The sequence below is a fragment of the Megalops cyprinoides genome, chromosome 4 (genome assembly GCF_013368585.1).
Source record: "Megalops cyprinoides isolate fMegCyp1 chromosome 4, fMegCyp1.pri, whole genome shotgun sequence".
Lineage (NCBI taxonomy): Eukaryota > Metazoa > Chordata > Actinopteri > Elopiformes > Megalopidae > Megalops > Megalops cyprinoides.
In genome coordinates, this window is record NC_050586.1 from 9,990,429 (window position 1) to 10,006,024 (window position 15,596).

The 15,596-nt window shown below is 40.9% G+C and overlaps 1 protein-coding gene across 1 annotated transcript; it reads right to left on the bottom strand.

The window, feature by feature from the left end:
* Positions 1-6,565: 6,565 nt before the first annotated feature.
* Positions 6,566-10,887, bottom strand: nefmb (neurofilament, medium polypeptide b). Its single transcript, XM_036526554.1, has 3 exons — positions 9,761-10,887; positions 8,361-8,485; positions 6,566-7,883 (listed from the first exon to the last, which is right to left on the bottom strand). Exons 1-3 carry the CDS (start codon positions 10,802-10,804, stop codon positions 6,650-6,652), a joined length of 2,403 nt encoding a protein of 800 aa, XP_036382447.1. The 5' UTR covers positions 10,805-10,887; the 3' UTR covers positions 6,566-6,649.
* Positions 10,888-15,596: the final 4,709 nt, after the last annotated feature.

Genomic DNA, 15,596 nt, shown 5'->3' on the forward strand with positions numbered 1-15,596 from the left:
TAAGCAAATCAAATCTAAACAAACTTCACAAGTGTACTAATTATTGAGGTGCTCTATTGTAAAAGTGGGCAGATATTGTCCATTGAAGGGAAAAACAATTCATCAACATAAAAGAAATGTGATTGCTTGCAAAGATGCTAAATTGCTACAAATTATGGGAAGAAGGGTATGCATGATCACATACTTAAGTGTGTGGTTGTGAGTGAGTGCGAGATTGAGTGCCAAATGTGTGTACATAAATGACTTTAAGCTTCAACCTGTCTGTATGTAGAACTACATGGACCACACTGTATGTGTCACCACAAATTGCCTATCAAAGAACGGAATGATTTAAATCAAAATGCCTTAGCCAAAATGCCTCCACTGAGGGTCTACAATATACTGTGCTGAATACAAATAAAGACTGAATACCTGCCAACTTGAACTTCATATCTTTCTTCTTTTTTGCAAGAGCCAAATAAAAGGAGCATGCAAACTATTCAATAGACTTAAATTACACTTGCGTTTTCTACAAAAACTACAACTACAGTCTTTCCAGTGACATTGAGTTTTCCCGTAATTGTGTGAAACTCTATTATTGTGAGTCATTTTTTTAGGGGATAAGTGATCACTTTATATCAATAACATCATCAACAGAGATCTGAGGATAAAGGTACAGTAGCATGTGTTCTCGTGAAACATAACATTGATCTGAAACTATGGAATGGAAAGGGATCATATTCATATACTTTTAAGTTGAAGTTATAAGTGCTATGTCCCTACAACACCAAAACCTCAGCAAAGAATATGTAGTGGGCTAATCCGTTGAAAATACTGCTGTTCAGTTGTGTTTTACATTTTTGAGCTGATACCTTGTTTCATAATGTTTTGTTGCCTTTGCATGAACATCTTAATCTGTCAGATGTCAGCATGGTTATGGGTGCAGTTAATAGCAAATTATCGTACACCCCTAAGCAATAATTTTGCAGATTGCTTTGCAAATACAGTAGTCCTGACCCCTTATGCTAATGACATCTTTAAAAAATAAAAACTCAAAGGGTTCAATGTAGCAGCACACACTAATCACAAAGAGACGTTGGTGGGCTTAATTTGGGTGTACACATATCATGGTGCATTGATATATTCCCATTTCAGTATTAACCTGTTAAAATACACATTATTACTTCACTTGTATCACATTAATAACTCAAACAATACTGCTAACTTGTAGCATTCAGAACACAAATGTAACAACTAAGCATAAGGATGAAATTTGGTCACATCTCCAGAGCCTGAATATTATGGTTTTAACTTTATATTTGCAAAGCAGCACTGAGATTAGCCAAGTAGACAAAAAAGTTATAGCTATTAATACAGCTCTCTATTACAGATTTCAGAGGCTGAAATTTAAACTTGTCATTCAATAACCAAACTCAGACACCATATGCACAATACTGAACTGCTCACAAAAGAATTTTTTTAGGCTCCCAAAGATTAGTGGTCCATGCCCACACCAAAAAAATCAACCTCACAGCATTGAATTGCTGCTTCATTCTTGGTATTCTGGGATACAGTGTGTTTTTTAGGCCCTTGAGTCTCGTATTATTTTTCCAGTACCATTACCTCTCAATCAATCAGTTAATCAACAGCAGTGATAAGGTCCTGTAAATACATATATGATAAAAATTGATTTCTTCTCATACAAAGGTCATTTTTAACAGACTGAATATGGGTGGGGAGTGTTCTCAGGACTGTAGACCACTCCTCACCCACTAAACACTATGAAGTTATCACTGACCTCAAAAGTTGTACAGCTCAGGGAGTATGCTAATTAATAATGCAGTTTATATTTCACGATACCCATAGATAACACACTTTCCTTAGGGTTCCTACTAGGCATAGAGAACAGCTGACAGGATAATAGCATTATTTTATAAGTGATGCTGAGGATTACTTATTAATAAGGACTGTGATCAATGGAGAGCACTCTTGATGTCTTTTAGGTCAATGTTGGAAATGATCTAGCACATATTTGATGCAGCTCAACCTAACAGCTGACAAGGATCCCAGAACAGCCAAGTCAAGCTCAGACAGAAACGTGCAAAGACACAAGTAGCCTGACCACACTGGAATGTAAAAAATATGATGGTAGAACAGTGTGAACCTACTCTAAGGGCAGCAGGTAGCATACTGATAAGGGGCAGGACTTGTAACCACAAGGTTGCTGGTTCAATTCTCTGCTGTGGCATTGCTGTTGCGCCCTTTGGAATGATACTTTTCCCAGAATTGCTTCAGTATCTAGCTGTGTAAATGGGTAACATGTAAAACAATTGTAACCTATGTAAGTCACTCTACATAAGAGCATCTGTCAAATGCCAGTAATGTAATGTACTCTAACTAGTGTTTTAACAGCCAGTACAGACTGCATTTTATGAAGGTGGTGGGAATGTCACGGAAGGGAGTATTTATCATAAGAATTGCATTCAGAAAATGTAATTCTCACTGTCTAATCATAACATCATAATGCCAAAGTCAGTTGTGAGAGAAGTGCAATCAATGTGCATACACACACACACACATACACTCACACACACACACACACACACACACACGCAAACACACACACACACACACACACACACACACACACACGCACACACACGCAAACACACACACACACACACACACACGCATATACACAAACACACACGCACACACACACACAAACACATGCAAACACACGCAAACACACACACACACACACACACACACACACACACACACACACACACACACATATACACAAACACATGTATGTGAACACCCGCATAGACAAATAAACAGACATTTGTGCACTCGCACACAGACATTCACGCATGCACGCACACAGAACCTAACGCTAATGTGACCCTGCATGCTGAGACTGGATCGGGGCAGTGCAAATGCAGCAGTGGAACTGTCTGCAGACTGGGGGGAAGCTGAGGCGATGGTGGCCGTGCCCCAGCCTAATAGCATATCGTTATTGATTTAACACTAAAAATGCATCGCGATGCAGAACTTTCGGAAGGGCATTGACCATGAGCAAAAATAAAAAATTAAATTAGCAGCACCCTTCATTTATTCTGCTGTCCCCCTGCCGACGTGAGGCTGTTTAAAGAATGGGCACTGTGTGGCACCTGTGCCCTTGGCAATATCAGTAAGTGCTTTAGATTGCAGTCCGCCAGCATCCCCGGTCTCTGTTGCTCGACCGTGTGCCAAGGCAAGGGCGGTAGGGAAAATGTTTTGGCCAGTGTCCATGAATTAAAATCAGCCCTTTGCTGTAGTCTGTGATCTGGCCCATCCCAGATGCTCCTCTTCTGACATTATCCCCTTTTAATTTCCATGGTGGTCTATCAGAGGTTTATTTACCCTGATAAATCCTGGTTTAGTTCAAATGCATGTGCTTTTGAACTTCTTTCATGCAAACTTTGTGATTTTGGGGTTGACAAATGGATTCTGAAGTGACCGCTCCAATTATGGCGTGAACTCTGCAAATGAACTGATAAACCTCAACACAGCATCACTCTGACTACCACAACACAAGTATCCGTAAACTTAACACGCTGATTCATGTGGTTGATTGGATGTGCTAATGTGTGCCAAGAAACATATATTTATTTTTTTTCTGAAAGATCAATAAGTACCTTTTATCATTATCATCATAATCATGCATAGAGATCATCTTCACTTTTGGTTGCATTGATCCGGTTTAATACTTGGGAGTTCTAATCTCTTCTCAGCAGATCTGACGGAGGACTGTGTTAATCATTTATGTTATTTGACAAAAGAAGAGACAAAGAGACAGGTGCTGTCCAATGCTATGCTATTCACAGAAGCTCTTGGGGTATCCCTGCATTGCGGTGTTTAAAATATTTAAAGATTAAAGAAGTGCATAATCCAACTGGCAGTGATATCTGTTCCAATGCCAGTATCTGTAATAGCTTTTATTTGAAGAGAATATTGGACAGGCTGTTGCAGCATTACTTTGATTTATATATGCTTTTGTTTCAAGCTCAACAAATCTGCACCAACGACCAGGAATGTCCTTGTCTGGATCATCAGCTTGACCCTGAATTACACACACAAATTACAATCATGACATGTACTATTGAAACCAAGACAGAGTATGCATATTGAAGAATTAAGCTATAGAGTGCAAATGTGCTCTGTGAAAATACCTAAACCTGCTGGTACAGTACATCACATTACATGTGTTGTACATAAACTTTTAGAATCTATTAGCCAGAGGACTTTACTCCAGCTATGACAGTTCAAATGTATTTTGTATACAAACTGGCATGCAGTTTCCATGAAACTGTTACAGTTTTTGAATCTGAAACATTGTGCATAGTCTTCCTTTTCAGTTCATTGTTAGCTATTTTCCTGATTGAATTTGAGAATAAAAACACCCCACTCAAGTCTACATAACTGAATTAAGTGAAAGCATTTTCTTAGGCACAGCACATGTTACACACTTGCATTCACCTCTGGTACTGAAGGAGATGTAATTGGATGTTGCTCTTTACTTCATTGATTAATCAATCGGCGTCATTTGTTGAAAAGGCATTCATATAGATGTATATGAGCCTGACTGTGGATCACAATTCCTCATGTTAGTGTGCCTTGATTACATTCGCACATGAAACTAGCGCATCAGGAGCAAGTATGGGGAGGTGCTTGAGCCCCTGCCCTTTAGGTCTTAAAGTCAAAAGTGCCCCGAATGATCATCCACTGCCAAGCCATGCCTATAAATTTGAGTGCCTGACCTTCAGAAAGAGTGTGCATGGCCCTGGCATCAATGATGAATAAGCAAAAAGGGCATCTTAGCCTATGAATAAAAGGCCAGCATGTGTATAACTTATATAGGCTAAAACTTGCATTTCATTTTCAGTGGTTAGATTTCTTCAGATTTTATGGTACTGACAAAAATATGACTCTTATCGGAAGTGCTTGTACAGCATGAATTCATCAGTCCTAAGGGGCAAGAAGATGCCATACCTCATTTAATCCCATACCTCATACCTCACAATTAAGCATGGGTTTTTGTGACTACAGTAAAGCCAGATAGGAATTATTACTCATTACTTATTACTTATTATGAAGAGCAGCACTATCCCTGGTTCCAGACACACACACACAGCAATAAAAAAAACAATGTACTGACAAACTGTAATAAGTGATAAAAAAGACTGAAAATGTGCTGTATTTTGGTACTTTCAACACTTTCTGAATATTCTACCACCAAAATTATAAAGCCAATTAGACCAAAGTCCTTATCTAGGATTATGCGAATTAAAATACATGAATCATCACTGTTTTAACATCTTTATTAAATCGATGACTTTATGTAAGTGGAGGGATTTAGACAGGAGCACTGCCAACGCAACATTATTGTTCATTGTTTGTTCCTTGCCTTGCTGAATAGTAGTGCATGCAAATTAATTTAGCAAATAACTTTACAGTTTTACAGTATAGCTATTTAATGATGAAGAAATGTGATGTGTTTTTTATTCACAGTCACATGGCCTTTCTGATAGAGGTCCTGTTGTCTATACCTTCACAAACAACATCTTTAAGGTCAGTTGAGGATATCTGAGTCTTACACAGAGGAGGCAAGAATTAATAGCTTTTCTCTTTAAGCCTGAATGCACATGCAAATGAAAGTGATTTGTCACTGGTATTTACGCGTTCATTGGAAACTCGGCACCATAAGCATATCATCATACCCTTCATCTAGAGGACGCAAGCAAAAAAACAAAAATGCAGAAGAGGACAACGAGGAATGGAAAAATGAGACAACACCAGCAATACAGTATTACAGTATCATCTTTATTGAGCAAATGTCAATGACAGATTGATCACAAATCAAAGACATGAGTTGCAAACTGTAGCACCTTTGTTGTGTTTCAGTTTCAGTTCATCACCGAGTGAACGTGTGCATATGTGCGTGTTTATTTTTACGTTGCACTCCTGGGTAAACATAACTGACAATGATAAACAGCATTTTAAGGCTTGGAGCGTTTCTGTTTCTTTTCATTGGTTACTTAGTTTTGGTCATTCCACAGTTTAACCATCGTGTTCCATTTAAATTGTACATTATTGTTATTCATGATTATTTTTACATTACTGTTAGTATTGTGTTTGGCTCAGTTCATTCTCTGCATAAATAAGCTGCTTCTTTTTAAAACATTTCTCAAGAGTGACCATCCGAGTGATACCATAATGTGTATCACATGTGATGTGTCCTCCATAATCCTGTTTCAAATAAAAACCTCATTTTGTCTTAAACTAATATCACTCATTCATCCATGCTGTCTGCATTTACACTGTGCATGTGTACATATACTTACAACAAAAGAATTTTCTCTCCCTAGCCCTAGGGAGGGTCCAGTTCTTTGAGATTGCATGCAGGTCTGCCCCACCCCTATCCCCTTTCCACGCACTGCTCAAAAAAAGAATTAGACTACCAACCTCATCTGTAGTGAAGCCCATTTATAGCTATCGCTCAACATGCATTTTGGATTAGTTTCTTGCATCTTATGGCTGTCTTGTATGTTTTTTGTAATCTTTCAACTGTATGAATATCTTGATTCTTATCTGTCAGAAATAGCTCCCTGTTTCTTCCCTTGATTCACTCCTTAAGTTCTGTTTCTGTGACTTTCTTGACTGCTTGAGAGGTGACCTTCTCAACCTTTTTGGTGGAGACCATTTTTTCTTCCACCGTGTCCTCCACTTCCTCCACTGTCTGAGTGACGGTGACGGACTTGGTGACATGCTTGGCCCCGTCTTCTCCAGTGGTGATGGTCTCCACTGTCTTGGTGATCACCACCTTTTGGCCAGCATCTCCTTTGGTGAGGCTCTCCTCGACTCCGTTGACGACCCCCTCCTTTCCCTCTTCCTTCTCCTCAGCTTCTTTCTTCCCCTTTGGTTCCTTATCTTCATCATCTGAGCCCCTCTTCTCCACGTCTCCGTTCACCGCTATGTCTTCCTTGTCTGTCTTCTTTTTAGCTTCCTCCTCTCCCTCTGAATCGCTCTTCTTGTCTCCTTTCTCTGGCCCAACCTTGGCATCCTCACTCTTGGTTACAGCCTCCTCATCGGACTTGCTCTCTTCTTTTTCCTCCGCCTTTTTCTTGTCTTTCTCCTCCTCTACCTCTTTGCCCTCATCCCCTTCTGCTTCTTGCTCTCCCTCCTTCTCCTCACCATCTTTAGATCCCTTGTCACTGTCAGCCTCTTCTTTGCCCTCCTCTTTCTCCTCCTTCTTTTCTCCTTCTTCCTCCTCCTCTCCGGGACTGCTCACTTTCTCTCCCTCCTCTGCTTTCTCGGGTACTGCCTCCTCGGCTTTGGTGGAAAGAGCAGTCTCCTCCACTACCTCCCCTCCTTCATCCTGTCCTTCTTCCTCACCTTCACCCCCCTCTCCCTCATCCTCTCCCTCATCTCCCTTCTCTTCACCCTCTTCCTCCTCTTTTTCTCCCTCCTCTCCACCCTCTCCCTCTCCTTCCTCCTCTCCCTCCTTGTCTCCTTCCTCGTCCTTGTCCTCAGGGGGGCTGGCGCTCACCTTGGCCTCAGCTGCAGCGACTACTTCCTCTTCCTCTGCCTCCTCCTCTTCCTCCTTCTCTCCTTCCTCCTTGCCCTCTCCAAGGTCTGCGGCCAGCTCTTCTGCCACGGCGGCGAGGGTGTCCTCGATCTCTGCGTCCTCGTCCTCCACTTTCGTCTCCTCGATGATTTCCTCCACAAACTTGTGCTGCACTTTCAGCTTAGGGGTCTCGGGTTTGGCTTTGGCGGGTTTGGAGGGGGTGATGGGCTGGCGGAAAGGGAAAGAGGGGCTGAAGGTGCTGAAGCGGGTCTCTTCACCTTCCAGAAGTTTCCTGCACAAACAAAGACCAGAGACATTTTTTAGACAGTAGAACATCGCTACTGAGATTAGTGAGGCTAGTTTCTCTGTTGTATGTCTCCATACTGGCTATGATGTTTAAAATGTGGAACTGAATAATATTTGGGGACTGGGCACACAACCAAAACAATGCTTTGCACCCCATGTGGAGGACTGCTGTTGTGCCCTTGAACACAGAATTTAACCTTACCTGGTTCAGTTAATAATGCATGAATATATAAATAGTTAATAAAAAGAACTGAACCAACACAGTTCATTCTGGCCTTCTCTGATGGCCTCCTGTATGCCCCTAGTGGTAAACCATAGTTACTACAGCAGCCACTCCCTCAGTGAGTGAGTAAGAGGCAGAACTATTAGTTATTATAGTTAAAAGCTGCAGGATGTCCAAATTAAGCTGAATAAGTGTGTCTGCCAGGCAAAAATATGAATTCACATGATGGTCTGACCATACCTGTATGCAGCAATCTCAATATCCAGAGCCATCTTTACGTTGAGCAGGTCTTGGTACTCCCTCAGGTGACGGGCCATTTCCCACTTGGTGCCCTTCAACTCATTGTCCAGCTGATGGATTGTCTCCTTTAGAAGATAAAATTGAGAGGATGTGAGAAAGGACTGTTACCAAAACAGGAAAAATGATCACAGGTCAAAAACAAAGAAGTAAAAACTATACTGAGATGTGGTAAGAGACACAAGTAGTAAGATGGCAAATTTATTTGTTAGCATTATGCATTGTTAGTGGGCCATTGTTTCAGAATGTAGAAAATTGTATGTCAGAGGCAATAATAAAACAAGCTATAAACAAATTCAGAAAATAATAAATTTGTTCTACATAAGTATCACTCAGATAAAAAAAAAATACCATCGTTATGCATCACTGATAGCCACATTGAACTGCAACAATTCGAGTATCCCTGGAGTCTCTGCGTGGGCTGATGCAAGTAGCAGGCTAATGCGGGATGCATTTTCAACTCAGCAGCAAACGGCCTGAAAAAACGACTCGGACAACGCAATTTGGAGTCCGATTAGTTCCATCTCGCTAGATGTATTCTGTCGAGCGGATAGCTCATGTAAAATGTATTAGGAGAATAATTAACTGCGAGATGTTTTACTGCCCTCTTTACTTTAAATGTGAGGTGAAACAGCCACACATGTATATTGTTATCTCTAACATTAGGCAAATATACCTAGAATTACGCAAAAAGAGCATTAGGTGGGCAACCACCTTTTCAGCTATCCAAATTCACAAACCTTATTGTTGCGAAGATTTGTTCACATACAGGGGAAATAGTGAACTTTCATGCTTTATATATTAGATAACAGTGACAGTTTTGCCCGTTAATGTCATCAGTTGCAGGGAGAGGTTTGTCGTCTCTGTCACAGAACCCTCAGATTTAGATGATTGCCCTCCCCAGAGACATTTGAATTGAACAAATTGAAAGTCGTTTGACTGTTTAATCTTACAACATTATACGAATGCGCTGAAATTATTATAATTCTCATTCGAAATAAAGTGGACATTTTCTTGATGTTGTCTCAAAAGCCAGTTGTAATTACCATAGGTATTAAAAGGTGACGCGCAGAAGTTTCACTTCTCCATCTCACACACTGCTACTACTACTGCTACTAATAATCTGTAAATAATACAGATATCCCTCATCAGGCAGATATAGGTGAAATACAGATTAACTCCATCTTTACTGCTAATTTTAAATTAATTTGTTACAGTGTATTCGGGATATGCGTATGAGTGTCCATGGTTATGGACCTCTCCTGTTCAGTGTCATACTGTATACATTTAAAACACTCCAAAAGTTATCAACTAATTTTGTAACAATGTCCGGCGGACCTCACCTGATAACTGCTCAAGTCGTTATTGTGGCGATCTTCGATATCGTTCAGTTGTCTTTCCAGCGACTCCTTCGTGCCCCGGACAGACTCCAGCTCGATGTTCTTGGTCTGCACCTGGCGGCGGTACTCTGCGATTTCATCCCGGGCTGCCTTGATCGCATCTTTATTAATTTCGGCGGCTTCGGTCAGCTTCGCAAAGCGGTTCATAAACCATTCCTCCGCCTGCTGTAGATTCTGAGAAGAGTGGCCGTCAAGCTGAGATCGAATTTCGCGGAGCGCCGCGGTGATGTCGGTCTTCTGGAAGTCTTTCCTCTCTACGCTAACCTGCGACGCCTGCACCTGTGCCAGGAGGTCTTGCACCTCTTCCTCGTGGTGGCTGCGCAGAAAATCTACTTCGTCGCGAAGAGATTGCACTTTTTTGTCCAACTCTACCTTCACGAGGGCAGATTCGTCGATGTCCTTCTTCATGGCTCGGATTGTGGCTTCTGTCTCCTCCCGGATGCGGGCCTCATCCTCGTAGCGCTCCTTCAGCCTCTGCAGGTCTTCTTCGAGGTGATCCGAGTCAATCTGAAGCTGTGCCTTTTCGTGGTGGATCTGCTCCAGCATGGAGCGCAGCTCTCTCAACTCCTGGTCGTAAACGTCGCCCAGCTGGGAGTGGGACTCTTGTTTCTGCCGCAGCGCCTGGATCTCAGCCTCAATGTCCCGGTTCTGCTGCTCCAAATAATGCACTTTGTCAATGTACCCGGCAAAGCGGTCGTTGAGCCCTTGTAGCTGTTCTTTTTCGTTGGAGCGCTTGTAGTCCCCATTGAAGGCAGACGGACTGATGTCAAGGCTGTCGGATGAGGTTAGCACAGTGGAGCTGTACGCCCTGGGCACGGCGGAGGTCCTCTTGTAAGAAGTCGTCAGTGAGGTCCCGGGACTCGTTCTTGACCAGGACTGGGATCGGAAGCTACTGGACGGGGAGGCGCTGGTGCGGGTGTAGGTAGTCCGAGAGTCTGGTACCCTCCGGTAAGAGGGACTCCCCATGGGGTCCATCAGGTAGCTCATCCTGCGGAACCGGGAATGAGTGGGTATGTTTCGGGGCGGTGTGTAGTGGAGGGGTATGCTGCTTGCTGTTGGTGTGTGGTGTGTGGCTCTCACAGCGCCGTCTGTTCCGCCGACCACCCTTTTATACACGAGGCAAGAGCCATATTCGCTAACAGGGCAAGAATAGGCTCCTTGCCGGGTAATTGATCCGCCGAAGGGGAGGGTTTATTTTTTGTTCTTCAGTCTTTTCCCCTCATTTGTTTCGTATGCTGATGAAATGTCTGCATTGATAAAGCATGTATAAAAGAAAAAAGGGACAGAGAAGTTGAGAAAATGCGAAATGGTATGGAAGGAAGATAGTTTCCTTGTAAGCTCTATAACAACGTGGTTTTTCGAGCGCTAAAGTAAATCCCCTGAACACTGAACAGTGGGCGTGTGTTACAGTAGACATTAATTAGACATATAATTCTTCACATTTCTGAACAATTCAACATATTTCTGTAGTCTTGTACTGTCAAAAAGTGAAAAAGACGCGTTTACAGAAAGCGCGCAACGTGGTTAAAACATGCTGCCTTAATAAAATTAATCTATTTTTTCAGCAGGGCGTACGATAATACGTATGAAATTAATATTCACCAACAGTGAAGATTATTTGCAGTCCTTGGTGGACTTTGGCCTTTCAACCGAAGAAAGAGCAGACTATTATGCAAAAATATATGGCTATTCATGAAATATCCAGTAATTAGTTCCTTAAATGAAATCCGTTAGTGAAGATCAGACGGGTTGGTTCTGAAAAGGGTTTAGTCAGGTATCTCACAGATTATTAACAGTACGGTATTTGAGGAATCATAAACTAATCAATTGTACGCCAAATGAGCATTTATTCCTTGTCTCCATCTAGTTATTTATTTATTTATTTTACGATCCAACCACAATACCGAGCGTCATTTTAGGAATATTCCTCTGTTGTAGGGAAAATGAGTCGAAGTACAAGTACACGCATATGCTCATTAAAAACAATCCTCTAAAGTGCAATTCTTATTGTATATATAAAAAGTTGTTGTCTAATCGCTTTAGGCCTGATGCACACACGCTGTTTTTTCACCAGCCCGACATCGCATCCACTGGGGGCATGTGAGGGCAGAGGCACGTGTTTCTATGTAAGGAGTTTTCTGCATCACATGGTCATGATGTCATTGTATAGATTGTATCGTGCGTTGCTGCGGTCAGTCTGAAACGGACATTCCACAAACCACTTTTGATAATGCCGGATGACCTTCGTCTGTTGTGGCACCAGAGAGAGATACATAAAAATAAAGACAAAAACAGATCAAAAAAGTGGAAGACATGCCAGGGTTGTTTATTGAATGCTGGTCAAACATTCCCACATACCTTTGCTTGCTGGTATATGTATAGATACATGCCATAACATTTATTTGCAAATAGGTGGTGATGAAGGAATTGGACTCTTTACACACATATGCATCACTGCTGAAAGTTGGTTCCACTACCTAACCCTGTCTCTATTGGCCCCCACAGAATGTAGCAGGTGAATTATTCTTAGTTGCTCTTGTAATTTTGCAAGGTCATGTACCTCCAATATAGCTGGCTCAAGTTTATCTTTTCTCTGTTGAGTGGAATTTCTGCAGTGTGGACATGTCGTAAATCATTTCAGACTGCTGTACTGGGCTCACAAATGATTCTTTTCTTCACAAAGAGGATTCTATGGCTGATCAGACTTGATTGTTCATGTTCCTGGGATATTCAATGTTGTAGTACATTTCTCATTAACAATTTTGTGGGGTCATTCTATAGGTAAAATGAAGGTAGGAAAAAAAAAAATAAAAAAGGACACTTGCGTGTTCAACATGAAACAAACCAAACCATTTCCGGAAAGTTCTTTTAGAACCCTTTTTGCTGTCAGAGCATAGATATTGTCCGTTTTTGAGTGCAATGTTTGTGCAGTGGAACAGAAGAGGCGAGTCACAGAAGAATCTCTTTCAAGTCTGGGTGTTGTTACAGTAGGACTTGGATGCATTCACACAGAGTGCAGTTGAATTGGAAACAATATAAGAGTTTTTACCTGTCAAGGTTCTTTTACACACAGTCACAATGCTATATAATATGTGGGCCTAATCTGAAAAATATTTAACATATTTTCTTGAACAAACATTACTGTCTGAGTATATGAGGATCATTTTAAGTGTGTTGATGCTGGTTCTGGAGGTACGACATACTTTGCAGCATAACAGCTGAAGATCAGTTGACATTTTTTAGGAGTGAAGTTTATGTTAATCAATACCATTGACTTTCCTCATAAAATGAGAACTGTGAAGACTTTAGTTTCAAAATAAGGTTAACACCATCAGACTTATCAAATGCATAAGAAAGATGGACTGATAAGAAGACATTTGAATATGGATACATCGCTAGGAGGAATGGCACATTAAAAGGAATGCTTTTAGGTGGCATAAATCTGACAGATCGATTCTTAGTTGGGGTGAAATTGCAGAGCGCGACTTAAAATTCTGCCAAGTGTGGAGTACTACACTGAATACTCAATTGCATCTGCCCCCCCCCCCCCCCCTTTGGAATGCTGCAATGAAATGACCTCATAACTCAGCACAAACTTCAGCCAAAATACAGAACAGCCATTTCCCTGTTCACACCTCTCACCTTCACCCCCCACCCACTTGCTGACTGACCCTCGATCCCTTTATGTGGAATTCGGACATGTGTAGCTTTTAGTCGATTGAATTTCAACACCAGTGTGACATAGATTATATGTAATTGTTTATATCTGCGCTCATATAAAACAGGTTTGTTAAAAGTAGATGGGGAGATACACATCAGAAATGCACTTTTAATTTGTCATAAACTCTTGCGCCTGTAGAACTATTATTTCTGTGGTTACAAATTCCTATCACCTCTTAGTGTAAACTAACTACATATTGTCAAGTACTTGGCATGAACATGAAGCAGAAGATGGTTGTAGAATGAGTAAAAAAATAAGCTTGTAGAAAACAAAACAGGTTCTAGATAACTTAACTCATAATGGTTTTGTACAGTTGCACACAACTGCAGCCTCATTTGAAATCTTAAATTACCCACAAGATTCATGTATCTATTTAACAAGGACTTTCTTGTTGATCCAGTCAAACTGCATTGAATTTCAGTGGTGTTACCTTTCATCATAACATCACAACTCAAACCAAATTTCCATAAAGAAAAAACTGGCCCGCTGGTTATAATTAGTTCTTCAGTCAAGGCATCACTGCTTTGCAATGTGAATTCACTTTCACTTTTCACTGTGATTGTGTTCTACATCGACTAAAATTCCACACTTAACATTAAGACAAACAAAACTTGCTTAGCAGATATTGACATAGTCTTTACATCCAGCCACCAGTAATGAGAAATTGATTCCTTTTGTATCTGACTTGCAAAACCTTGCAAGATCCAGGGAAAATCAGTTGAGATCTACATAGATATCTTCAAACAAACTCAGCTGACTGTAATTCTCTAATTTGGTTTTAACACTTGAAATAGGAAAATTATACCAGGGTACAATGCAAGCTTTTGTAATGCTTCCTCATTCATCTTTTAAATTTTGATCATTTGTCCTACTACTTTTTCTGCTTTTACAATCACTGTTAAAATGTCTGCATGCTTTTTTGTTAAAAATATTGACCCCTTTAAAACTGAAGTGGCAGTTATAAACAGGAGTTCCTCAGGATTTTAATGGACAAACTAACTAATGATATGCTAAATAAATACACCCACCTAGCAGATCACAATCCAGACTGTCTTGGTTTGTCCTGGGTGCTCTGAGTGTATCTTACTTACAAATATCTGTGTCAGGGCTCTGTATTCTTGGCTGAATACAATATTGTAAAAGGGAAAGGCAGCATGACCATTATAATGACTACATTGCATGAACATGAACCACTCAGTCCACGAGTCCATCCAGCCTGAATTTGAAAAATAGAAAGACAGAGACACAGGCTAACAGCACTCATCCATCAATACTGTGGGAGGTATCAATTCACTTCCCCCCTGCAGATATCTCTCTCTGGCTCTCCCTTTCTATGGAGAAACAAAGAAAATAAGACCATGAGGCATATTACTTATGCCTGTCGTTCTTGAGCTGTTTTGTTGAAGAGCCACTTAAAAACTGATGGACCATTCAATCCAGTAACTGAGCCATTTTGTCTTTTATTTTTCCCTTTCTACTTTAGGCTGTGACAAAGACTTTCTCAGGTTTTTGTTTCTGCCCTGACACCTCTGACACTTCTGAAAGTGCACGAGAATTGATGGTTATTCCCGAGGAGTGACTCATCTTGTAAACAACCATCTTCCATCTCTGCCACACTGAGGATGGAGATCCTAAAGCCTAATGCAAATGCTAAACCTATGCTAATGAAATTTATTTCAGGAAAGAAGGGAAAAACAATTAAACATGCCCCATTTTGAGTTCCCCCATGACCCTTCAGTTACTGCAAACTACATCAATACTTATTAAAGGATATCAGTGCTTGATAACAGACAAATCAACGCTGCCTTTCTTTTAGACATCACGTGACAAAATTTTAAGCATCCATACATATAGAAAAATGTGTGTGTGTGTATGTGTGTGTGTGAGAGAGAGAGAGAGAGAGAGAGGATAACTCTTGATAAAGGTGTAGGATGCTACAGTCTTTCTCCCTCTTCCTTCTCTCTCTCTCCATATATCTCTTTTCTTCTCATCCTGTGTCCTTCCAACGCATTGGGGAATATTCCATATTCATGAAAAAGAGTACAGGTGGTGTGAGGG